The 27,244-nt window shown below is 37.0% G+C and overlaps 1 protein-coding gene across 5 annotated transcripts in view; it reads right to left on the bottom strand.

Annotated features, from left to right (window-relative positions):
* Nucleotides 1-27,244, bottom strand: part of WDR64 (WD repeat domain 64) — a 66,737-nt gene that overhangs the window by 39,068 nt on the left and 425 nt on the right. For 3 of the 5 annotated variants that reach the window (XM_053938654.1, XM_053938655.1, XM_053938651.1), the window contains exons 1-11: nt 27,101-27,184; nt 19,329-19,484; nt 18,182-18,330; nt 17,377-17,507; nt 14,435-14,534; nt 13,712-13,815; nt 11,157-11,186; nt 8,818-8,925; nt 6,997-7,211; nt 6,344-6,478; nt 4,149-4,228 (exon numbers count right to left, since the gene is read on the bottom strand). In XM_053938654.1, the coding sequence (XP_053794629.1) occupies nt 4,149-4,228; nt 6,344-6,478; nt 6,997-7,211; nt 8,818-8,925; nt 11,157-11,186; nt 13,712-13,815; nt 14,435-14,534; nt 17,377-17,507; nt 18,182-18,329 (1,051 nt within the window). In that variant the 5' untranslated portion in view covers nt 18,330; nt 19,329-19,484; nt 27,101-27,184. Of the gene's footprint in view, nt 1-4,148; nt 4,229-6,343; nt 6,479-6,996; nt 7,212-8,817; nt 8,926-11,156; nt 11,187-13,711; nt 13,816-14,434; nt 14,535-17,376; nt 17,508-18,181; nt 18,331-19,328; nt 19,485-26,236; nt 26,294-27,100; nt 27,185-27,244 lie in introns of those variants that run through there. The other 2 variants (XM_053938653.1, XM_053938652.1) reach the window with 2 other exon arrangements.

The following is a 27,244-nucleotide window of genomic DNA, read 5'->3' as shown; positions in this document are numbered from 1 at the left end:
TCCATGCTCCAAATATGCCTCCAGGGTTCAGAATCCTGGACAGAAAGTCTGGGTACCAAGCACATTCAAGAAAAGCTTGACGAAGATGATCTATTCAACAGCAATTTTTAAAGATTTTTGAAATCGGTGATTTGAATCAAAACAGATTCAGTTGTGCATGGTCCTTTTCATGATAAATAATTATAAAACCAGATGTTTAGGGGTTTTTTAGAAGTCAGATTCTACAGCCACAGCTCTATTCTGCCTAGATGTTATGGACTCAAATACCATCTTTGAATATGCGATGCTTTGTCAAACTATCTCTCTTGCTGACGCAGTTTTGCAATTTGTGTGGTATTACATGCCTGCTGTCTGCATTTCAGTGGTGTTGAAATCCACTTGAGAACAGTACCATATTTGAATGGAGAAATACTAGGCTTAGCCTGGCATCCTCAAAAGACTGTAAATGAAAATTATACCTCCTGGTTTCTTTCTAGGCTGCTACTCCACACAGAAACCTCCTTACCCTTTAAAAGAACTTGTCTTTCCTTCAAATCTGTCTTTTAAATAATCTTGCCTGATAATGTCTGCAAAATCTCTTCAAAAAAGTCAGACATCTGGGGAACTAGTTTGTCATACTGACAAATGTCTGTTTTATTTTTTTCTTCTTTGCGCTTCCTTGTCTGTCTTTGTATGCTCTTCTTAAATTTAGATGGCATCATAGAAAAGAGTTTGCTATGCTTCTGACAGCAAATGCTAGAGGAGTTCTGGTGATTTCTATCACTGGAATTCCTGGGAATTTCTGAAAATGTGCTTCACTCATTCCAGGAATTCACAAAAGAAACTGAACAAGCACAGAGGAGCTCCTTTTCTCAGTCTTAATCTCTTACTGTTAGATTTAGAAATCACTAATAGTTTTTCCTCTGTTTCACTGCTCACAGGAAAACAACAGCCAGATTTGAAGAACTAATAGGGTTAGAAGTTGATGTATCATTTAAAACTGATCATCTCCTGCTTTTATATGCATTCCTAATTTGATTTTAACTGCAGTCATTCCCTGAAGTGATGATTAAGACATAGCTGGAATTGAAATTAATACAGAATGAGAAGAAAAACATGTAAATTTACCAGTCAGTGTAATATTAATGCAAAATGCTATACAGAGAAGTTATTTTAAACTTCTTTGGAGTCTATATTTTAGGCCGCTATCAGACTTTTATAATTTTACTAGTTGAAATCTAGCCTTAAGCATGAAAAACAAACTCAGTACCAGGTTTGTTTTTATCTTATTCATTTTTATAAATTTCAAATATCTAGAAGACAAAATTAGGTTGTATCCCAGTACTGACAAACTCATGAGCATAATCAAATACAAATAAATGACGGAAGACTGTGTTAAAATCCGACTTTTTAAATAGTCACAGTGATAATTCATCACAGTGTGTAACATTCCATTTGTGGTATAAACACCTGCCCAAATAACATTAAGCTGGGACTGACTAAAATATTTAGCAAATTTACTCCTGCTGAATACTTTAGAAGCTAGCCTGCAATCAAAGGTTGGATTTTTCTTTTATGTTAATTGCTAAATCAGACAAATAAACATAGCTTTTACAAATGTTTGAAAATGTCACTAAGAAATCTGTATATTATGATTCCTGAATTATTTACCTGTTATGGTCTCTCATTTTTAGGTTATATTACAGGTAAAATTGCAGGCTCCCTAATTTATAGGACTAGCTTATGTTCATTTTGAATAGTTTAAATCTGTCATTAACTGGATCATCAACATGTGTTTCTCAATTAGTCAAGAGTGAGATGACTTTTAAGATACAGAGGCAAACATAGTGTGCTCCAGCCTGATGGTATGCTGTGCCATTGTGAGCAGTGTATTCTATTAACAGAGCACAGAATTCTAAAGCTCAGCTTTTGAAGGTTTTAGTAGAGGGGTCTCTCAAGACCTGTAATATTATTCTAAATTCTGGGTGCAGCTTCACAGTAGGCCCTGACTGATCTAACTTCACAGAGAAATTGAAAGAGATAACCCCACCCTGTCTTTGTCTTTGGACAGGCATTCCCACTGTGCTCTGGGACTCTCAGTAATAGATCAGGAATAATTTCCTTTCATATTCAAGGAGAGCAGCAGGGCTAAGCTTTGGGAACGAGGGTGAGAGGCAGGAGGATGCCCTTCAATTACAAGATGAAGGATGGTGGGTGAACAAGCAAGGAAGTACTTTCAGTACTTTTGTGCAGTCAAAGTCAAACCAAATTAGAATTCAATGTTAAGAAAACTCATCTGCTTCTAAAATATCCTGATTAGGGATCTGTTTAGATGGGGTAGGAGCTCCTGCATTCTAAGTCTGTCCTCTGACCATCACAAACAAGTACGCAATCTAAACTTTTTAAAAATACAAGCTCCATTTAAAACTGAGAATATTTTTCTGCAACTGCCGCTATTCAGAAGACTCTTCCTGAATATCACTGCTCTAATTTTTGCTCTAATAGACATCAGTGGCATTGCTTGTTAATTGTAATTTTTCTAGGTTATAGAAAATATACTTTTTAAATCTCTGTGCAATGGTGCAGTTAGAGCTTAGGTCAGTTGGTTAGAGCCTGCTGCTACAAACACCAAGATTGTGAGTTCAATCACTTTATGGACCATTCACTTAAGAGTTGGACCTGATGATTGTTATGGGTCCCTTCCCCCACCCTTTTTCTATATTCTACATACTTTTCTATATTCAACTATTCTTTCTCAAATGTGGTTCATATCAGCAAAACAGAACCAGCACATGTACCTAGAGCAAGTCGTGCTGCATGATTGTCCTATTTCTTTTCTGTGCCACAAGTGTTTACTGCTGGTCATTGACAAAGTGGGCTGAGTTCATTAGGCAGACCTTTGGCCTGACCTACCACAGCTATGATAATTTTTTTAGAAAGTTTATCCAGATTTTTCTCTTCTGCTATTTCTGGAAGAAGAATTTTCAGTGTGTAAAATAAACTTTTTCTAGTTCCTGTGACATTCTTTCCTATTTAGACACTTTACCCTGGTTTTATTACTACAGCAAAATCCTCCTGTTGTACCTGTAGGAAATAGTGACAACATTTTGTTGAATAGGACCTCCCTACTTTATGTCATCAATAAATTTCTCCAGACTACTTTTTTTTGTGACAAGGTAATCAGTGTAAGCAGTATCTCCTCCAAGGCTACACTTCAAAATTTTCATTAATAACTCTTCTACAGCTTTTCCTTTAAATCTTTTGCCTAGAAAATCAAGAGAACTGCCTGATATTTATTTTGATATCTTTCACAGTTTTCCTGTTGGTAAACTGTTACAATTCAACATGTATTGCATTACGTCCCATATACTGCCATGTATATTAAACTGTCTTTGGACAGCAGAGTCTTGGCTATTTTTTAGTACTTCTTGTATACAGATGTAAGAATTCTTATGTTTGCTATTGCCATTTTAACAAAGTTTTAAGCAATAAAGACTTGAAGAAAAGCAGCATCAATGTCACTCAAGGGCACCACCCCATCAGACAGACTATATAAACAAGGTTGCTGCCAGACTCCAGCAGCTTTTCTGCAGCATCAAACACAATCACTGCAGTAGACAGGCACATACAATTATTGGCTAACAGGGAAGAAGTGGATGTAAGAGTGCCATTTCTGCAGTCTGCTTTGGGAGACAGAACCAACAGTGACACTTTGGGGAAACATTACCAGAGAGACCAATGGAAAGTAATAAGGTGGGCCAATGTGACTGCTTATGATATGAAAGGATGGTGGGAGAGTAATAGGGTGGAAGCTCTGCTGATACTGCAAGGAATAATGTGTATAACCTGGTCAAGGCCACGGTGACTTGGAAAGATACCTTAGAGTAGTTAAACATACTGTTTCTTCTGGTTTATTATATAAATGATACTTGAATCAAACCCAGATGGAGCCCTTGACAGATTCCTGTCATGAAGTATATCTCTTCAGACAAGGGCTGAGAGAAATTAAAAGCAAGGCCTCTGTTTCCTCTAATTGTTGTCAGAAGTCAGCCATTGTTGAAATTCTCAAGATGCTAATTCAGCTTTATTTGATATTATTTAACTTGAATAAAAAAAAAAATCACTATTTTTTTCCAAGAACAATCTCTTGGAAAAAAACCAGTACTTACCTCCAGTGACAATGACTTTTGCTTTTCCACAGTATGTGAAGGCATTTACTCCTTCAGGGACAGAAAATTCCTTTACAGGTCTGCAATAATTAATAAAATAAGTAAGAAATATTCAGAAAATACGGTCTACAGTCATTCTGCCTTATTTTTCTGCAGTATACAGAATAGCTGTTTGCATAATGTATGCAATCTCATGTTAAAAGCAAATTGATTTATAACAGAGACTTAGAGTGATACTGGCATCAATGAAACAGGAACAGAGTACACTTTCCATTAAAGAAACAATTGTCCAATCTGCACACCTGAATCTCTTAACAGGCAAACTCCAAAGAGACTCCTAAAATGGTAACTCTTGCCAAAGTAAGCTGCACATAAGCTTGTGTGCTTAAAGCAGTTTATTACTGAGGAAAACTACCAAAGAAACTGTGTTTGCTTGTTTCAGACATGAAGGTCTACTGTGATCTCAATGGTACATTAAGTAAGTGCAATTACTTTTCTGTTGCTTCTCTATAATGTACTGTACAATGAGTAGTCCTTATATGATCTATTTTGTGTTGTATGTCAACATGAAGAGATCACAAGTATCTGAAACTCAACAGTTATTCTACTACATTCACTGCTAAAGCATGGGAATTCAAACAGCCAACACAGACTGAAATTGACTCAGTGGCCCTTCTAAACCTTCTGCTTGTCTCTCCAAGTTTCATCCATTGCTACTAATGAGTGAATATTTTATTGCTTTTGGATGTAGCAATAGCAGGGTTAACACCTGTCATTTGCAGGAAACAATGACTGCCAGTGTAAATAAGCTGTACAGAACTAAATGAGAATACTTTTAATATTTTCCTTTGAAATTCAGATAAGTATTAGTTCATCTGCTCTGGGCTAAAGTAGTCATTAATATTGAAAACCATAAACGGGAGTGGCAGTAAATCTGCCATAAGACTCTGGAAACTTTGAGGAATTAATGAAAGAGCTTGTTATTTCTAGGCAGGTGTAAATAAAAGGCTGTTTGCTTCCTATTATTTAGAGGGAGAAAAGATTTCTTTCCAGAACTCTAACAGAGAAGTCTTAATTCTCTTGACAGGACAAAATAATAATTAATTGATTTAAATGTATGATTAACAGATTTCCTAAGGATTTTTACCTTTTATACTCCTATATAACTGTTCATTAGCTTTTTAATGGACAGTCTTGATACTATTCCAAGATCAATGGGAATAAGGGATTCTGGCACTATGAAGTCCTGCTCAAGCCATGGCCTTGCAACAGAAGCACCTTGTGATCATATCCATACCTCTCTTTTTTGGATGCTTTACAAGAAGATATTGTAGCTGTTCATCAGCCATTATTGACAAACAAACTTAAGTCCCATAAGAGAGAAGATTCATTGCATCCCTCTTTGAGTACAAAAACAATTCCTTGCTACAAAGTTAATTGGGAAAATTTCTTTTGTTAGAACCAGTAAATCATATTTTTAAACTAGTTATTTGTTAAATGGACATTTCCAAGTGATTTGATCTACAGATATTTTTAGGACTATTAATTTCATTTTAACAGCTGTGTAATTTTTCAGTTGTCTAAATGTAATTTCATCTATCTATTGTGCTATGAAATTTTCTAAATTCACAGACTAATTAGGCTTGGAATCAGTTAAATCAGCCAATAGCACTGATGAGCCATATAAATAAGGATTTGGCACAAATAAGGAGGCCATAACCTCTTTTCTGCTGCATAGTAGAACCACTTCACAGCCCTTAGAATGAATTGTGTTCTTGGTTTAATCTTGTATAACTCAAACTTGTGAAAAGAAAACTGTAAATGAAATTTAGTTGAGTTTATTTTTGACTGGCTATAAATTTTAAATGAATGGCTACATCATATATGTGCAACAAACCAATCAAATTTTTAACTAAAATTTGCTTGCTGAGGAGAAATTGAAGGAGACAACACTGTCAACATAACATATTTTAAGGGTTCTGAGTACTCAACATATATGGACAGTCCTCTCCTACATCAAAAGCTAGCACACAAAAATATCCAAGCATTTAAACAATTGTATTTTTGTTTTTATTAGCAATGCTAATAAAAAAGGCAGATTCAATATAACAAGATGACATCTTATGAGGCACTGATCTCCAACAGAGTTATAAAGCAGAAGATCTATTGTTTTCTAGAAGATGTCAGATACTTACAAATAGTCCTCTAATCGCTTTATGTCATCCAAAACAAATGAATTAGTACTGTCTGTGGAGCAGGATCCAAAACGTTTTAGGGCAGAAAAATACTTAATCCTCCCAACCCAGTCATCATGTAGCTTGCGTTTAGGACTAGGGATATAAACGGAGAAGTTATTAGGCTACAGTAGCAGCTACTGTGACATGTCCCAAGGTGGACAGGGATTTTGTCAGTGAGATTATACACAAAACCAATGCTAACATTTAATATCCAGGGCAGATACAGAACCACTTTTCCAGCTCAAATGCAAGCACAGAGAAAGTCAGGGTTGAACCATGCTCTTTTCTAATCACAATCATGCTTCCATCTCATTGGGCACAATAAAGCTGTTCCTTTGTCAAACTGGGTAACAGCAATTGTGAATTCTCCCCTTGAATTGTATTCTGCATCCTCACAGTTGTAAGATCTCTTGCAAAATCTTCTACTGAAAATGATGGTATTTCCTTCATGCAACAACAAGCAAATCATACCGCAGTTTGAAAAATTATTTCTTTGGTTAGGTGGGCTTAATTTAGAAACAGAAGCTAATCCTCCACTTAGGGCAAACAAAACCCAAATTAAAAACAAAACCTAATGCAAGACTGAAAATATTTTATTATAAGCAACTTACATGTCAAAAGATTCAGAGTCCAAGACTTTAAATTGTGATTCTTTTTCGGCTTTAGATTGTTTCATTATGAAGTCATCACTGGTGATAGTAAACAGATAAACATAACCCTTATCATCTCCCATTAAGATGGTATCCTTAGCCAGGTTATCTGCCACAGTCACCGTACAAACACAGAGCAGACAGTTTTTCATTGGTTTGATGACAAAGCCATCACTCTGTGGAATATGGTAGAAAGTTTATTAGATATTGCATGAGGGTCCTTAAATTGAAACTATCATGCTTATCTAGTTACATCAGTATTCAAATCTCGACTTTGTTTTTTCAAGCTTCCCCTGTGTTAAGTGTTTCCTGGTATCAGAAACTCATGGAAGACCATCATGAAGTGGAGTTAAAAGCAAATCCTAGACATTTCAGCAAGATTTTGTTTCATAGGTAGCTTTCTGCATTTCAGTGAAGAAGTATTAATTACAAATTCTAGGAAGGATCTCTGCATACAATGTGGAAGGTGTACTAGCTAAGACTGTACATGGTTTCCTGTTCAAAAATAAGATGCTCTCTACAAGAAAATTGGAAATAACTAAATTAAAGAATAATTCAAACCACAAAATTTAGCAGTAATACACAGGGATAATCTATATCAGAGTCCTAATTAATAATACAGCCTGGGAGTTTCAAGTGTACCAATATGGGCAGGTGTTTCAATTTTTGAAGCACAGAGATAGTGGGAATGAATACAGTTGCATGACACTGTGGTATTTTGCTAGAAGGCCCAGGAATGGGATTCAGGGTCATCTGCATTACATTGTTTATTGATTCTACTGCCTGACTCCATCTGTTATTTGATTAAAGCATCCTTGTCAACCTAAACTGGGAACTGTTCACATGGCATAGGAATTAACTGCATCAATGCTGTCTGTGTAGCACAGAAACATTGGAAACGTAATAGAGATAGGACTGTCCATATATTATTTCTGTGGTCTTAAAAGAGAGCTGCACCTATTCATCAACAGGATACCTGCATATCTCACTGATGTAATGAGTGGAGGGAACTTGGAGAATAATAGGTGAAGAGTAAATATTTGAGCCCTCCTCCAAGAAGTCGAATTGGACTGGCAAAATGATTTAAATTGATCTGTCTGAGCTTGGGAACCAACCTCTTAATACTGGAAAAAAAATCCTAAAAAATCTTATCCAAAAAAATAATTACTTTGCTTCTCATCATCTCAGCTAACTTGGAATTTCCAAGAAAAGTTCCAGGAACAGGAAAAAAAAGCTAAGCTTCAGGTCAGCAAAAATGCATAAGACATTAAAGAAAACTTTAACAATTTGGACATACATTATTAACATCAAAATGGTTTTTATCTTAGAAAGTCCTGAACAAAACACAGGATATGAAGAAATATTTTCTTTAAATCAGGAAGTTACCTCAAAAAGAATCTGTGTTATATTCCTTGTAAAACCTGTTCCTTGATTCTTAATAGATTCTGAGATATATGTATGCCCATGCACACGTTTTAGGTACACAGATGCACATGTATGCACTAGATACACATGGAAAATAAATTCTTTGTGGGTTTGTTTGCACCACAGTGTAAAAATTTTCTTTTTCTTCCAAACTTTTAATATACTTTAATATTCCCATTTGGCATGTAGAGAGTATCCCTCCTTTAGTGTGAATTCCACTGTTTCACTGAGTTCCTACAACAACAAAAGTGAAAAGCCTTCATCCTGTTAGACCAAAGGGATGTGAATGTACATTGGAAACAAAGACTGATCAGCTTTCAGGTTTCATTTTGGCATTTGTCTCATCCAACATAGTACCTTGCTCTCTTTTGATTTATAGTCCCAGAGAATGATTGTGCTTTCAGTTACAGCCACGACATATTTCAGATTAGGCAGGAAATCACATCCAGTGATCCAAGCAGTATCCTGATGAAAATAAAACGAGTAGCTAAAGAAGGATTTTCACTGTAAATTTATCAACTTTTCTATCACATAAGTACATATTTTAAACCATTTGCACATAAATCACATATACTCTGCACTAGCATATACAAGGTCTAGTTCCCCTGAGAGTTCTAACTCCAGGAATAGCTCATACATGAATTTACAGAGGTACCAGACTCAACCTCTGTTATCAATTACTCACCTGAGAGGCACAAATGTTGCACAGGAAAAGACACAATAAACATCTAATGTTAATCGAACTGTAATGACACTCTGGAAAAGCACTCTGAGCAGAGAAAGCTTAAGCTAAAACATCCATAGTAAAGCAGATTTAAGCTTTTACCTGAATACAATTTGGTTTGAAACAAAAGAAACAAAATTTCAGTTATAAAAATAAAACTGAAATGAATGTTTATGAAAATAAGTAACCTTATTAAATAATTTTAATTCTCCCAATAGGTAGATCAACTATTTACAAATATATACATCTGCCTATATTAAGCTATTGTTCAAGTATACCTCCTATTATATAGGTATTAATGTAAAACAATTTCTCTTGCAAAGTAGAGATCAGACTCCTGATGTTTCTACTTTTATTTTGATTGTCGTACACAATATTGATTTTGGTCTTAGTGTAAAGGGTCCAAAATCCTGACAGAGGATATCAACACTGTTGCAGGAGAAAGCTTCTCTCCTTCCTAATGATCTGTGGGCAAGTGGTAATACATTTACAAGGATTTTTTGGGCCCTTTATTACAGTAAACCTGTGGAAAATGTCAGTCCTGCAGAGGCCTTGTGGATTGTTTGGTAATTCTTATGGAAGACTTTGTTAACTCTGGCTTTTTGAGGTTCTTATAATAGCATCAGAAAACAATGACTAAATGGCTTGAAAAAGATGATTTTACATTTGTAGCTGTCACTAATTTGTTGTGTTGGCTTGTGATGATGAAAAGTAACAGGTTTCAGCTTCAGAGGAAGGGTTATAAGAATTTCTCTTGTTAGTGCTGCTATACTTGACAGACAAACTAGGCAGCTGCACTAGATCAACCTTTTCATTTTTTTCTTATTCCATCCTGTCACTCAAGAGCTCTTATCTTTCCTCCCTTCTTTCACACATTTTATGGCAAAGATGTCCTCCAATGGTGCCTAATACTGTTACAACTGCCAAATATCGTCCTACTTCCACAGCAAAGAACCCCTCACATTCATTGAGGAATCATTTTAAGACAAGTGCTTAGTGTTCAGAAAGGAAAGGGAACCTGCAGCCCACTGCAGCATCAGGCTAGCACTCCAGCTTCTTCCATCGTCTTTCCCTAGGCATCTCTGGGGGAGATCCTACCTTTGCATATTTGAACTGGAGAAAGTGGTTCCTACAAGCAAAGTCAGAATGACTAAAATTCACTCCTGTAGCACTTCTGTAGGAGAAGCTTAAATTCTAGTCAAAGTTTCCAAAAGTCTATTGGTCTCAAGAATATTTCTCACAGTTACCATTCTGCACTTATTCCACAGGTCAGGTTAGCCCTTGCAATAAATTAAGCACACTGAAGCCCTGTTTTCTGAGTTGGAGTAGTAGGGCCTCTGGTGTGGAGTACTTCTGTTGCATTTCAGAACTCCCACAATGTATAAGAGAGAACCAACAAAACACACTGCCTCCTGGCACAAGATACCCACATTGATTTCTAGGATGAGGGGTCACGTCACTTTGCTAAGACTGATGTCTCTTGTCTACAGGTCATCTGAAAGAAGCTCATTACCTAAAATCTGCAGTGATACCCCCAGGGCAAACACGAGGTTTTAATATATACACTGTGTAGCCAATCATTTATCTAGGAAAGTGTAGAACTGTTTTTCATTAACAAACTAAAAATTTTACTTATTTAAATTTTACAGTGACAATTGAAGCTCTGGATTTTAGAAGGAAAAGTTCTGGCGAGGTAAGGGGTAAAAGATAATTTGGCAGAAAAAGAAGCATTTATTTATCTGAGGTTTCATTTATCAGACGAAAGAAATCAAGTTACTCAATTGTTTCAACAACTGAAAGGAATAAATTTAAACTATTTGACCTACAGCACCATATGAAAAATCATGCAGAAGTCTCAAAGTTAGAATTGGCATTAGAACAATGCTCAGTTTCTACTTATTCCAATCGAGTACATACTGATTTTTACTTAAAATTCTTTAACAGGAAGGAGAAAAAAAAAAAAAGAACTTACTTCAATATTGATGGTTGTCAGAACCTTCCTCTGAAAAATCAAGAAAGATATTGTCATAATAACACGGTAGTTCTTAAATTAAAAGTCTAAACAGAGTCATCTCTTCACAGGCAGATCAGAACAATAACTGCTAACTGAAAGAGCTGGTGGTTAAGATCTGAGAAAGAGCCTTAACCTGCCTGCTGTCTGTTGCCCTTTATATTGTGAAGAATTTAAAACTTCTCTTTCCCTCACAATTGTTTCATAGTTTCTGGTTTGGTTTGGGGTTTCTACATTGAGATGTTGAAGTGAGGAAAATAAGTAAAAACTCCTCATTTTTACAACATATGGAGTACAGATCAGCTGGTCTTCTGATGGAATTGTGCTTTTAATGGTTTTTGACAGCTAAAACAGCACCAGCTCCTGTGAGAAATAGGATTTGTCATATAGAAACCCAAGCTAACGCTGGCCCAATGCCACGTCAACTAGTGCCGGCAAAATCCCTGGCAGAGGCAGCATTTCAGGCTGCAAACAGGAATAACCACATTGGTACAGCACCTTTCACCAAAGGTAACTACTGAGAGACAGTGTAACATGTGGCTGAAAACCTGAAGTGTTTGAAGTGTCACCATCGCCCAGCAGTTATCTTCTACGTCTTTTAACAAATCTACTAAGTTTTCAAAAGCAGTTTCAACCTTTTCCCTTCTGAAACACCCACAGATGGTTTTTCACCTCCTCTTGCCCCTGTCCCTGCCCCTCATCAGTAATTACTCAACGGCACCTCATATCCATCCCAGCAATTCCACATTTCATAAACCAAAAAACTAGGAGCAAGTCTTTCTTCCCATAGAAGTAAGATGCCAGGTGTCATCATGGACGACAACCTTTGAGCAGAGTTTAAGAGTATTGTTAACCAAGAGATGGATATCCATGCACTGTATCAGACTTGGCTTTATCTACAGTAACTAAAATGTGTCCTTAAGGCTGCCTACTCCTACAGGTTTTATGTGCAGGTCAAGGCAGTATCCATCTGAGAACCTGAGCAACGTAAGTGTCTCATATTCTGGAATAACCTGGAAGTAGCTGATGGTATAAAGCTGTATACAGGTGTTGAGTCATATTAGGCCCACATTCATTAAAGAAAGCAATGCTTAGCCCTCAAATAGAATCATAGAACCATATAATAATTAAGGCGGGAAAAGATCTTTAAGATGATCAAGTCCAACTGTAAAACTAACACTGCCAAGTCTACCGCTAGATCATGTCCCCAACAGACACTTCTTTTGAATACCTCCAGGGCTGGTGACTCAACCACTTCCCTAGGCAGTTCCAATGGTTGACAACTCTTTGGATAAATAAATTATTCCTAATATCCAATCCAATCCTCTCCTGGCACATCTTGGGGCTGTCACAATGCCTTAGTCATTTTCAGAACATAGTTTTATAAGTGGGAGTTGAGGTCCCTCATTCACTGTGTGAAGCAGCTGGGTGTAAAATAACATACTTTGCAGTCACTGATGTCAGATAACGTCAGTCCAGCCTATGAAGAGGCAGCAATTCAACTCGAAAATAGCAGGGGCAAGTAAAGAGCTATTTTTAATCTTACACTTTGGGAAATTATTTTTCATAGGTACATAAGAGGGATAATGTTCTGGAGGACAGGCTTTCAAATAAATTATTTCAGTGTTTACCAAAACTGCAGTACTGCTTTGTTATTTAATCATCCACAGGAGTCCTTTCTTGGTTTAAATGCTCCTGTCATAAGCGTTATGCACTAATTAGCTAAAACCCCTAGAAAGCATTAGCGCTGCTTTAAAGTTTTACTGCATTGCCTGAAGTAAATTTTAAGGAACTGGTTACATTAAAATTGTACAAGTGTAAAGCACCAATGAGCATAGATGCACGATAGCCTGGGTTTCTGTGTGACACATTCTATCTCATAGCCTCTATAGGTGCATACCACTAAACAGGAATATAATAATCTGGGAAATTAATGTACAAACTTTAGTTTAACAGCATCTTAAGCCTGAATTTCTACTTAAAATGGTACAGATCTCCTTATATTTTACTGATGAGGGAACTAACTGTTAGCCAGTGTCATGCAGACTGTTATAAAACTCATGACTTTCAAGCTTCTAGGTGTTGCTGTACTGAATAAATCTTATTTGCAAACAACTGTCTCTGTCCATTCTAGATATTTTCAGTAGCTGTAGAACAGTTAATTCTCTTATTTCCACTCTGTAGCTAAAAGTTAATTTCAATTGCATATTTTTTTTATTTAGGGCAACCTTTTCTAAACAGAAATGCAGATTATTTTATATTAAATGAACTTCTATGAACAATGTCTAATATGAGCCATCTCTATCTTCTATCAACTTGTGTGAACTGTCTAGTAGGTTTATAATTGAAAAGAACAATGTATATTTCCTGCTGTACTTAAAAATATAGAAAAAGTTAACTTTAATAAGAAAGTGATGTAGTTTTTTTAATGGGAAAATTTGAATGCTAGATCATAGTCTGCTCAGTTCCCCTATGTACTGCTAATGGAATAATAAAAGAGTTTGATTTAGAATTACCTGTTTGCTAAACACAGTTAGCACTCCTCTCTGAGAGGCTGTTACTGTGAGATGCAGAAGGGGCACCTTCACTATACCCTTGATCACATCTTTTCTCTTGACAACTGTCAATGACAAAATATTACTCTTCATATTACAGACACAGAAAGCATAAACAAATAGAACTATATTAGTAAGGAAAACATAAACAAATAGAACTATAATAGTAAGAACAGTGTCTCTTCCTGACATGGATTTTCATGCCATATGCAAGGCAGTGATGCAATATATCATAAATTATCCAACACTTGGTTAAATTAATCATGTTGAATTTTAAATATCATTAATATTGTAATTCTGGGTGTGCCAGTTCTTCCTCCATATTAAAAAAATACAGAAAGACAATATGTAACTGCATAAATAAATAGTCTGGTTCAGAAAAAAATAATAATTTCAAAATAATTTAGGAATATGGAGAAGTGGAGTGTTCAATGTTTAGTAATAACCCAAGTATTTTGGAATACAGGAGGAGGAGGAGGAGAAGGAGAAGAAGGGGAAGGAGAAGGAGAAGGAGAAGGAGAAGGAGAAGGAGAAGGAGAAGGAGAAGAAGAAGGAGAAGAAGAAGGAGAAGAAGAAGAAGCAGCAAAGACAGACATGGGATTTTATCATCCTACTTTCTAATGCAGTGAGCAGCATACTGCATTAGAAAAAATATAGTTTTTGATGTAAGGTGAAGTATGTCACCTGAATGAGTAATCTGCTGTTTTTCAGATACAAGCAAAACCATGCTTTCTTTCGATGGGGAAAACATGCCATCATTTTCTCCTCTGAAACAGCCAAAAATCTAAGCAAAACAAAATAGAACCGAACAAGTAATTTATTGCAAAACTACTTCTGGAAGATATATGTATAAAGTCAAATAGTTATCACACACTTTAATAATTGAATATACTTTGAGTAAGTACCTTAGTATTATTTCTTTTAACCGTTAGCTGTCAATATGACTTTCGACTGCTGAGATCTGATACTCAGGTACAATCTTTCTTTAATGTTTGTAAAGAAGTCAGCTTACACAGGGCTTCTAGGAATACAGCCCATCTATTTTTTCAAGTTGTTAGTACAGTTTTGCTTTGTAAATAACCATGTTCAATTTCCATTTTCCAGTTTTACCTACCTCAACTAGGGAAAAAAAAACCAAACAAAACTAGCAAAAGGCAGACAAAACAGACAACTCCATATTTATAAACAAAGATATTCAATGCAGCATAGTGGTTTAGCCAACAAAGAAGAGCTTTTCCATAAAGATATGTAGATTCTTATTTGCTTGAAAAGAATTGTAATATAAAGACAATTAAAAAAAAATCCTTTATTGGCCATCTCCCCAAGTCTGACAATGTTCCATTTGAACATTATAAAGATCTCTGCACAGGCTAGTCAGGTAAGCACCTTATTTCTGCTCCAGGGTGTGAAATTTTCAGCGGAAATGCTCTACAAATTTCAAGCTCTGTACCCAAAAGCAGTTTAGTAATTTCTTTAGGAAATTAGTCCCACTTAGCTGTACAGATTTTTTAAACTTCTTTCTCATATTATAGACATTATATATCCTTCCATTCATGAGTTCTAAAAGCAATACCCCTTTGGATGGGAGACAAAATGTTGTATTTTATTCTAGTTCAGTATTTTCCATGTCATACAATAGAACTCCCATTTTCATTCTTTGAGAGATTCAGATGTACATCTTTCAAAAAAAAAAAAATACTCTCACACAGAATTACTCTTCATCTTTCACTTCAAAGCTCCCTCCTTTCCATATACACAATTATTAGCTATCATACATTCATGCTTTTCAAGAAAGTTTATAGGCAAGCTATATTAAAAGACTGTCATCAGTCAGCTCAGACTTGGTAAAATTTGAGAAATGCTCATAGAAAGGGTTCTGGGGAATTTTATCCCAAGGAAATCGTGCACAGATTTCAAAAGGAAACTAAAGACATTTCACCAATTTCACTATACCCCATACTGTGCTTGCTTGTGTAATTATGTAGCTGAATTATTTACGTAATTATGTAATTTGGTAACTAGTCTGACTGCATTAAAAACTCAGTAAGGTTTTGGAGTAAATGATCCACACTCCAGCAAACACACAGAGCTTCCCTTATTTCTCTTATAAACTAATGAGCCTGAACTAAACTAATTTGCTACTGTTCTGCTAGCTTAAACAAAGGACAATCAGTCCTTCAGACTGTCAGCTATTTTCCAGATTTGCCCCAAGCCCTCCTTGAAGGAAATCTTTAATGGCTGACATGAGCAAAATCCATGATTAATGTGACACTGTAAGAAAAAGCAATGGTTAAGAAAGGTAGTAACCAGAAATGCTCCCACACAGAACTTTACTAAATAGAAATGGCTGAACACACTGCTTTTTAGGATGTTATTAGGAAATCATTTGATAGCAATTGTTGATAACACGTAAGGAGCAGATGGTTGGGTATATTCAAGGTTCCAATATTAGGATGATGTTCCAGAGTAACATAAAATGTAAATATGCTGATGAATTTGTAGTTCATGTCACCTGCTAATACCCTGCCATAAGACTTTAAGTCCAGCAAGGATTTGCCATGTATACAATGCCTCCTATGCTAGCGTTGGAAAGTCACTGTGTGCTGGGAGTTACATCCCTTCTGCATAATTCTGTCTTCGGGTAAGAAACAACCAAAAAAAGTCTTGTAGTAATATATGATGAAGGGTGCTCTTAATAAGGATTGGCTCTAACAATCTAAGAATCAGTAATTTTTATACAACAGTTACCTGAAACACTAGCCATGGTAAATACCTTAATAAAAGACATATTTCTAGAGCAAGTGTTCATTTCTCAAAGCATTTGCAAATAAAAAAGAGCGCCATGTTTAAAAAACCCGACAAAGTAGTTTTTCACAAAATGTAAAAAACTGGGTGCTATGGAGATAACCTTCTTAGGTGGATTCAGAAATAATTTACAAATGGATAGATTAAAAATCCAGGAAGGGATATTAAACACAGACTGCATTTGCAACTCTGGCAGAGGAAATCCTTAAGATAGGTGCAGACAGATGCAAAGAGGGTAAATCGGATCTACTGTTTCACATTACCTAATTCTTACATGATTTTTACAAAGGTTTGCTATTTACCACTATTACAGACTGAAAAAATTGATTACAAATATCTCATTAATCTACAGGACTAAATAATATATGCAGAATTCTGTGGTTCAAAAACTCTACTAAAATGCTGCCCTACCTTTAAGGCTCTGTATTCAAAGTAAGGGCCAGATTTATGCTGTGAACAGGGGAGGAGAAAGGCAAGGAAGCAGAAGTTAGAGAAAAGAGAGGAAAGGAGAAAAAGAGGGAAGCATTTCTGAATGTTGAGCTGAAGATAGACTTATCCTCAGAGAACAAATGTCATCATAAGAGATTTTGCATTTTGTCAAGAAGCCTGAGTGACAATGCACATCGCTGAGGTAGTTCACTGAAGACCTGAACACACCTAGGCTTTAGGCAGCAAGGATAAGTAACAAGAGAGTGCTTCATTCTGCCCTGAACCTCATGAACAACAGACTCATGAACAACACATAATTAACAGATAAATACTGTCACCATTTAAAATTCTAATTAGTTTTTCATATTTAAGAAAACTTTAGAAATTCTTACCTCAAGCCATTCTGGCCTTTCATCAAGGTTGCTCATAAGCTTCCTGAAAAAGGCCTGAATATCCTGATCCTTGACTGCTGAACCAAAAAGTGTTCGTGTTGTTGTATAGAACTTTTCATAATCTATCTCATCTGTATGGGAGGAACAATGTCCACACAATTTAAAACTAGTAAGCTATAGATTCCTTTCTTATCCACCCTACCCATGGTTTTACTTCTCCTTCAATACCAATACCATGCAAGTTCCAGCTTCTCACATTGTATTCACTACAGCATTTGAAAAGAAAAAAAATCAGTCGTAATATTTTCTCTTTTCAAAACTACCTAATTTGCAATGTATGACATGAAACAGATAAAAGAATAGATAAAAATGTCTCATTTCTTTTTTCTTCCTTTACTCACCATAATTCTGATTTGGTTTTTTGCACCTGAACGGTGTGTGGGATTATCTTTTCAAGCAGCAATAACCACTTGCATTGAGAAAAGCAAAATTTTACCCTCATTATTTACGATTAGTAACTGTATTTACATAATTTATCAAGTTTGTGCTTTTACGGAAACAAGTGCTAACTTCTTTATGTGGCAACTCCACCAATTATATTTTCTGAGTGATCACCATGGCCTTATAATTTGGCCAGAAATCCTAACAGAAGGAGAAAAGAACTTTCACAGTGCAATCTCTCTATTTCCTGTAAAAATCAAAAAGTTACAGTTAGAACACTAATTTGAAGGAAATTATCATCCCTCTGTGATATGTTCTCTCCATGTGAAAATTATACTTTACCATCCAAATTAGTATTTCTTACCATCATCTTTAGTATACAAGCCTGAACTCTCCTCGGTCTTTTGGATGATCATTTTTTCAACTAGATTCTGGAACTGCTCCAAAGCATTCTTGAAATCAATCAATTCAAGAGCAGAGCAACCCTCCTTATCACCCTTCTTTCCAGACATCCTTTATGAACAGAAGACAAGAGGGAGAGGTCTTCTTACAGCCATGTCCAAGCCTTGCTTTCTTCCTTTAACTCCCACATGAGTTCATGTGAGATGCAGCCGCATGACAGGTACAGCAAACATTACAAAATAAAAAAGAGGAAACCCTGGTTTAGCATCTCGAGCTGGCAAACAGCATAGTGAACTGTGGATGTCACAACATCCCATCACATCACAGAATCCTACTCACTGAGTGCCCCCAGGTCATGAACCAGGACCACTAAGTAACCTGGCATGTGACATTAATTCATTTTATCTCATGTAATTCATGACAGAAAGACTTTATGTTTTTTTCACAGAATAGTTAGGGTTGGAATGGATCTCTGAAGATCCAGCAGTCCAACCTCACTGCCAAGTCAGGGTCACTTAAAAGCAGGTGACACAGGAATGCATCCAGGTGATTTCTGAGTGTCTCCAGAGAGGTATTTCCCCCCAGGCTTTTAGTAACATTTTTCCAAATGTTTCTTTGGGGAGAGAGCTGAAGGGGTGGAGAGCATTGAGCATGTATTAATTGCATGAATAAATCTGACCTTTAGTTCTACTTTCACCTCCTTTATGTTACAGATCAATAAATATCAGCCATTTACCACTACACAGAGCACAAAACTTTGTTCTAAAGTATAACTTGTAGTAAGGTGTCAAGTGTTGATCTTCAGACATAAAAATATGGAGAATTGCTTCAAAGTGTAATTGCACAAACTGTTAAAATGTAAGCCTCTTTGTGTGGCTTTTGCTTCCTTTCAGCAGTTCTTGTAACATCTTCACTTATTTAGTTGGTACGTTCTCATACTAGGGGCCTTTTTACCTGGACTACTTCTCCTTTCCTTTAGGTTTCAATATAATTGCGATTCTTATGCACATTTTTCATATTTTCAATATCTTTAAAGGATATTGATGCCATGTTACTGAGCTATACCATAATAGGCAAATGGTAAATTTCAGACTATTTGCTAAACTCACTTTTCTGTAGACCACACTGATCAATTTCTTCGTATTGTTCTTTAGCTATTGATCTCCAGATCCACTTTGCTATTACTTCACCCAAGGTTGATGCCAGGTTTACCGGATAAGGCTTTCTTGAATTCCTGAGCGAGGGGTCTTAGCTCTGAGGAGATTCTGTAGTTGAAAAGGAGAAATTATTTTTCATATTTCCTCGTGGCAGTGTAGAGGATTGATATCAAACAGGCATGTTTCAAGAATATTCCAGTCACTTCTTCAAAAAACCAAAACAAATAAAGGCACACACTCAGCATATCAGCTAAATGACATTTTTTAATCATATAGGGAAAGCAACTAATTAGTATTAAACAGTTACTAAAAATAATGCATGGAAATGTCGCTGCATGAAATAGCTAGTTCTTCAGGGAAAGTGGTGTCTCATGGTATGCTACCTAACACAAGCAATCCAACAGCCTGGAATTCTATAATTTCAAGGGGAAGAACCCAGAAGTTTCTGGGTACTTCTGTTCTACCACAATGAGCATTTCTTTTGATTAGAATAAGGAAAAGACCTTGGCAGAGAAAAGCAGGAAATCAGAATGATGCCTGGAAAAGGGAGGGATAGCTTGAGGATACATTTTTTCTGTTCCAACAGTAATTCTCCAGGAAAATATTTCCTTTGTGTGTCAAGGTATTCAGTGGCTGGTCAGATATTATATCTTGGTCAGAGTTGTGGTATATTTTACATACTGCCTCCAGCTGAATTCTTGTTATGCAGTACTTCCTGTTGATTAATTTTTCCAGTCTCTCTCATCTAAGTTTGTACGACATCAGGTTATATTCTCATTTCTCAATTAATATCAGTGGTTAAAGGTTCATAAAGGGTATTTAGCATCTACCCTCAGAACAGAGAAGTTAAGAACAGAAATCTATGTTTTGTTCTCTTGTAAAAACCCATGTGGAAACTTCATGCTATGTAACATAATGAAAACACAAAGAAACCCCAAATGAGGAATCATTACTTTCAGTACCAGTTGATTCTTTTGTCTTCAATGTTTAAAAAACAAAACAAAACAAAACAAAAACAAACAAACAAACAAAAACGTACAGTAGAATTTAAAAATAAGATGTGATGACTGAGTAGAGTGGAAAAAAAAGTAGAGAAGATAGGAATTGCATTAGAAGATAAGCAAAGTCTAAAAGAAAAATTCAATATTTAATTGATGAGTCAGGAAGTCCTTGCATTAGTAGCCCTACATTAGTAGGGCTAATGCATTAGTGGCATTAACTGAATGAAAAGCATTTCCTTCACTGTCTCTCTTACTGATAGTGTGGAAAGCACTGGATATGGAATACAATATAATTGATGTGTATTCAGAAGTTCACTCTGTCAACTCTTCTCTTCTTACCACATAATCTTATTAGTCCCACTTATTGGAAATTCTCAGATACAAAGATAATGCTATGTCTATATGGGTGCAAAGAACAGCTGCAGCAAGTTCATTGTAGGATTGGCACCTCATTTGAAAAATCAATAATTTTCAATCTTTATCTCAATAACTGATTTATTAAAGAAATATGGATATTGCTCTAGTACTGATACCCAACTGTGACGGACAAAAACTCTCGACACAGTTTAAATTAGAAAGTGTATGCTTATTGCGATGCCGGGCAGCGTGCGGGATAGCTCCCAAATGCACACCGCACCTTTCAGATGATTACAGAGTCCTTTTATCCACACAAGAATTGAATACCCAAAATACAAATACTTATTCATCATTTTGATACATCCCATTCCTCACTTCGTATGCTAATCATTCCAAAAGCTATTAAGCATGCGTAGCTTGTTCCTTGAAATGGGTCAGTGGTCCCTTTCATGGGGAGGGGTCCCAAAATGAGGAAGTAAATGAAGTCTTCCTCATTCTGACCTTTCTACCTTTTCAATGCAAATATGACAAATGAACTCTTGGTAGAACTCCCATTCCCTCTCTTCAATTGGTTTCAGACCAGAGGAGGCCCACAATTGTCTTATTGTTCCTAAAAGCTATTTGTCAGTTTCTATATTCTTCATTATAAACCCAGCTAACTAAACATTGTGTTGACAAGCAATCAATTATTAGTTAACTACTAACTCTTAACTTCATCAAGGCCTACTCATTTATTTTAATTAACTCTAGTAAGGCTTACCTCTAACTAAAATCTTAGGTCCTCTAAAATCTCTAAATCCCTTAGTTTATGTTTCATAACTACCATAAGTCTATGAAATGCCATGGAAATTTTAAAATTCTGACCATGTAATTTGATGGCTCATAACAAATAACCCATACCTACTGAAGAAGACAAACAGCAGAGGCAATAGATCATTTTTCCTGCCTGTACCAGGCTGCCAGTCACACTTCCTGCTGGTCTTATGCAAAAGCAAATTCCCCCCAAGTAAAATGATGGTTCAGAACAGCCTGAAGTAGATCATACAGTGGATCTAAACTGGCCTTAGTTGTCCCTAAAGAGGCTCTGGGACATAAAAGACTGTTTCTGATTTTGGTCAAGTCCAGTCATTTAAAAAGGAAAAAAAATAATCAGTCCCTGAAGATACTTTCTTTGATAAGCTTACCCATCCTTTTCTATCTCATCCTTATAAATGTCCCATTAAACCTAGATGTGTTTAAGTTGAATTAGGATAGAGATACTTCAGTTCAGACTGACTGATCTCTCTGACCAGTATGGGGCTGGGCAAGTAATAAATTTTAGCATTGTGAAAATTAAATTTCTTCTATGAAACAGTGTTTAAGGGGCCTTATCATGTTGACATTTACATTAGCTCACTCTTTTTTTCTACTGGCTCAATTTTTCACTTTTCTTTCGATATTAACACCCCACAAGCAGTATTGCACTCCTTGCTATAAAGTGCATGTGCTCCCCTCTGTCACTAACAGCAGCTGAAATGACCGAGTGATAGTTTTAAAAACTGCATTTCCTATAAACTATATATTGATTTGTATGTTGTGCTCTGGAAAATGACAACAAGGCGGTGAGCTTCTAAAAACGTCCACTTTATGTTCGTCACACTAACAAGAAGCTGCAGCATAAGTATAAACTCCTATGCAAGGTTATTTCTTAAAAGAACCCAGTTTATATGACAAATGAATTTAAAAGTGTTACTCTTGCAAACACTGGTGTTGCCAGTTTTATAATGGTTATGCTATGCCAGTGTTTAGAGTTCAGCCTGCCCTATGAGCTATGTCTGTACAACCAAGGGCATCAGGATGTCAGCAGGCACAAGCATATATCACCACCTCTTTTAATCTACTCTGCAGGAAGCAAGTGCCACAGAGGCATCAATATGCATCTGCCACCTGAGCACATAGCACAGTCCCACACAGGTTTCTCTAGCCAAGATGAAGCTCATCTCATCTAACTTAGGAATCTAAAAGTTAATTATTCATGTCATCTTATGTGCCAGTCAACATTGACTGGCACATAAGATGACTTGAAAAAGGGTGAGGGTGCTTCATCTTACTGGTCTTAAGTGCTTAACTTTCAAATGCATCATTTAGGTGGGATGCTCACTAGGGTGAGCTAGTACAGCTCTTTGTACACATGTCAGGTATACCAGAGATCACACATCACGGAACAGGCTGCAGCCAACTTCCAACAGCAGAACAGATGCTCTGACTGCTTGCCATCACCTCCCAGGACAGCCTGCTTGGGTCCCCTTCCCCTACTGAAAACACCCATGCTTGCTTCAGTGAACTGTGTCTGAGCCAAGCACTTCTCTCAGCCCAGAATATTCTCACAATCTTGCAACATTAACACTTTAACTGCTTTATGATTTAAAGTTCACATCTCAATATGGACTAGATTATACATATAGGATTACAAGTACTGCAAGACAAAGCACTAGCTTTAAACTTTTGCCATTAGGGATGTGCATTTTGGGTTTTTTTTACTTAAAAAATTGCATTATCAACAAGTGTAGCTCTATATTGAAAGCCTTATTTTAATGCCAAGAGGTTGGCAACAGATGAAAGCTTTCTTCTGTCCACACTCACACTTGCCCTGTGGATATACCTGGCAGCTATAACAGAGATAAAGCGAATAATCACTCTGCTTTCATCTGCCTCTAAGGCTAAAGAATAGCAAAAACAACACGTAAGAAAAGAAAATATGCCAGGAAAACACTGTAAAAAAAACCAAAAAAGCTGAAGCTAGGTAGCCAGAGTTTTTTGGGAAGTTTTGGTTTGGTTTGGTTTTGAGCGGTGTGCATCCTGACTCTATACCATGACCTTGGAAATAATAAGCTTACAAAGTTTAAAACAGGCATGAAATCCCCAGCATTACGTGCCTCCGAGAACAAATGTATTTAATACAGACAAAAGCTTGAGTTTCCTGCTCTCTCTTTGTCAGGAAAGATGGGAAAGAGCCTGTGACTTCAAAGGTACACTAGCAAAAGACAGAGAACAGAGAAAATGAGAGAAAGCAACACATAAGTCAGTGAACATAAAATGAAATAGGTCTCTTGAATGCCTTAAAACACTCTTTTTCCACCCCACAATGTTCTCACTGCAAAAGCCCAGACATTTTAATGGTGCAGTTACATCTGGAAGTCACATTTGTGGTTTGTATTTGTCCGAGATTGAAAATCAAGATGTTTTCCATTACCATCTGTGTAGTAGTTGTCTTCTGGGCAGTTTTCCTTATCTCCTATTAATGGGCCTATCAATGTCTTGCCACATGACTCAGAGATAACTCCCTCCAGGAGCCAGTTCTGTTTAACAGGTGATCAAGGACCCACCACATGACCCAGAATGACATCATCCCATTGTGAGATGCTTTGCCCAGTGGGGAGGAGCTAAGCATTCCCACCTAGATATATTCTGGGATTTTTGGGCAGAGAGGCAGCCTTTCCACAGGTTCTCAAGAGGACACAGCTGGAGTTTTCCACTGGCTCGACTACACCTTTTCTACAGGACCACTGCTCCAACAGAACCACATCTGCTACTCCAGGAGAACTGCAGCCACTCCAATTTGGACTGCTACCAACACTCTGGCCAAAGGGGTGTCAGGTTGTATTATGACTTTGTCAGTGGTCTTCCTTTTGTATTATTGCATGTGTTTTGTTTCTTTTCCCTTTTCTCAATAAATTGTATTTCTGACTTGGAGTCTCTCACTGGTTTTGCTTTCAAACCAGAACAGTATTTCTACCCAAGCTTAGAGAGTAGCAGTGACTTTGAAAGTTTATTTACTCTGCTTCAGCTTCTTCAGCTCCAACATGGGCTCTGGTGTGCTGAAACATTCCAAATTACTAAATACTATAACCTTTTGAAGACAGTCCCAGACATCTGCAAACTTTGTACTTGTGAATTATTAACTCCAAGGCTGGGTTTTAAGGTTTGTCTTGTGCATATGTAAGCATATGTTGGCCATCTGAAAATTTACAGCCATTTACCCATGTGAACTGTGCATAACAGACAACATATTAAAAGGACTGTTGCAGAAGAGATCTAGGAAGTCCTTGGGAATTTCAGAGACTGTTTTTGTAGTATAGTACTGGGGACCTTCTATTTCTGCTTCTTGTTGTACATTTTTAATTCCATGAGCTCAGCTACACACGTTTAGTACTTTGATGCACTTCCAGTAAGTCACATACATACACATTTAGGGTTCTGGTCTATCCTTTCATGCAATGGTAAAAGTAAAGCTAAAACCCTTTTTGCAATAGAAAAGGAATGACTAAAGAATTATTTAGGTTATTAAAACCATAGCTGCATTGGTTCTAGAGTGGGTTAGGTAAAACAGAATCTAGACTAGAACTGGGGTCAGGGTTCTGTTTCCAGCTTTGCCTTTGACCTGATTATACAATAAAACTGCATTTATTTTTGTTGTGCCTCATATGAAAAGTGACGCTGCATGGAAGACAAATGGAACTCTGCTCATGAAGTATCCAAGACCAATTGAATAACATTAGTAATTTGACAGTATTAATAAAGTGACCTTTGCAAATAAAGCATTGGAGAGATTGCACGTCTATGGCTCTACATAGTTTTGCTACAAAAAAAAGCCCAAACCAGGAATTCTGACATATGTTCTTTATGAAATGCGAGTTATGGGTTATAAATTCAAAGACATCTAGAGGCAGTATTTCTGACAGGTGCTGTAGTGAAACACCTCTTAGAAATCCTAAGTGTATAATGGAATCTGCCAATGGACACTATGTTGACTGGCATTTACTAATAACTACATTACATTTTTCCCGTTCTTCTTATCACCTTTTCTTGCTTTTCATTTTGCAGGCATAAAAAGATACACAATCTAAGATTTTCCTTTAGAGGTGGAAGATAGAGATGTCTTGTTCTCAATGAGGTGTAGTATTAATTTGGTACAGTCATGTAATTGTTAGACTTTTAAAACGCAGTGACTGTCCTAAACAAACTCATAACTGTACATTGACATAATAATTTTGCACATGGTCTGTCATGTGCAGGTAAATTTCTTTTGTGGATGGAGAAAGACAAAATTATGCCTTCCCTCAAACTGATGCTTAAGTACTGTGGTCTATTTCCAGAAATTTTGGAAGATCATGTGTTCTGTAAATACAGCTTTTATGGTAAAAAACATATAAGTGATTTTGAGAAAGGAAGCTGCTCTTTCCTTTGCAGTGAGAAAAGCCCTGTTGAAGAAACAGACTGAAATAGCTTTTAAAACTAAGTTTCAATGAATTATTACATCAGTATATGAGGGATTTAAAAACATGGATCATAAATAAAGTTAACATCAGTAAGAATAGATACTTTAACAAGTGTTTAATTTTTCTGACCTATCGCTTTATTCCTACTGCCTTGTATTACAGCAGTAATTTGTCATATAAAATTTACTGTTATGAGAAGCCCATAATTTGTACATAGGTTTCTTTTGAAAGACATCAAACCTACCTCAACCATCCATATTTTCAGTCTCAGTTCACCCTTAGTCTAGACCATTTAATACCACTGTGTATGAGAAGAAAAAAAACAGCTATTTTTTGACAAGACATGTATCCATTAAAACATTAAAATTCTTTTGCTTTCACACTTGATTTTTTTTTTAAACTAAAGTAAGAATAGATCTAAACTGAAAGTTTTCTCTGGGCCCTTAAGAAGGCTGTCACATATCAACACATATTAAAGCAAACAAACTCGGTCTTCCTGTGAGGGAAACCAATGCTTGGTCTGGCAAAGTGTTTTGGGTGTAGAACCATGGTGAGCAAAATTCCCTGTGAAACATGCCGGGGTGGGTTGGGTTTGGAGACAGGACAGCCACCCTAACAGAGCTGTGGCCCAGGACAACACAATGATTAACAGCAGCTAGAGCTGTACACAGGCAGCCACCATATTCCTGTACTACACACACCAGAGACAAAGGCATAAAATAGGCGACTTCACGGTGCAAACCGTGGTGCCTTGCTTGCCCCATGGCTGACAGAGTGCTCACTCACACCACAGGTTTGCACGGGCCATTGTGTTGTCGCGTCGCTTTGTGGTGCTCCAATTCCTAGAGCCAAGCTGAGAGCACTGCGGGAAACCTCCTGAGAAGATACTATTGCCATAATAGCAGTTTTCACTGGAAGGACATCTGGGGAAGAAGCCTAAATATCGGTTTTACCTCTTCCCGGAGCTGGCCGCAGAGCGGGTCTGCCCAGACGCGGTCCCCGTGAGGGAAGCGCTGCTCACGGCAGCCGTGGCCCAGCCAAAGCGCACAGAGGATTTTTAAGGAAGAGGAAACAACAGCCACATCCCAGCCACAACCGGGCTGCTTACCGTAGGAACAGGACCAGAAGACCTGTTTGCTTAGAAGGGGCCCTGCCGCGATCGAGCACGCCCCTGGGCAGGCGAGGGCGAAGCCACTCAAGGGCGCGCCCTCCGTGGGCGGGAAGGCAGCGGGGACTCCTCCTCCTGCGCGGA

This window comes from Vidua chalybeata, chromosome 3, assembly GCF_026979565.1.
Source record: "Vidua chalybeata isolate OUT-0048 chromosome 3, bVidCha1 merged haplotype, whole genome shotgun sequence".
NCBI lineage: Eukaryota > Metazoa > Chordata > Aves > Passeriformes > Viduidae > Vidua > Vidua chalybeata.
This window is presented reverse-complemented; position numbering and strand designations above follow the sequence as displayed.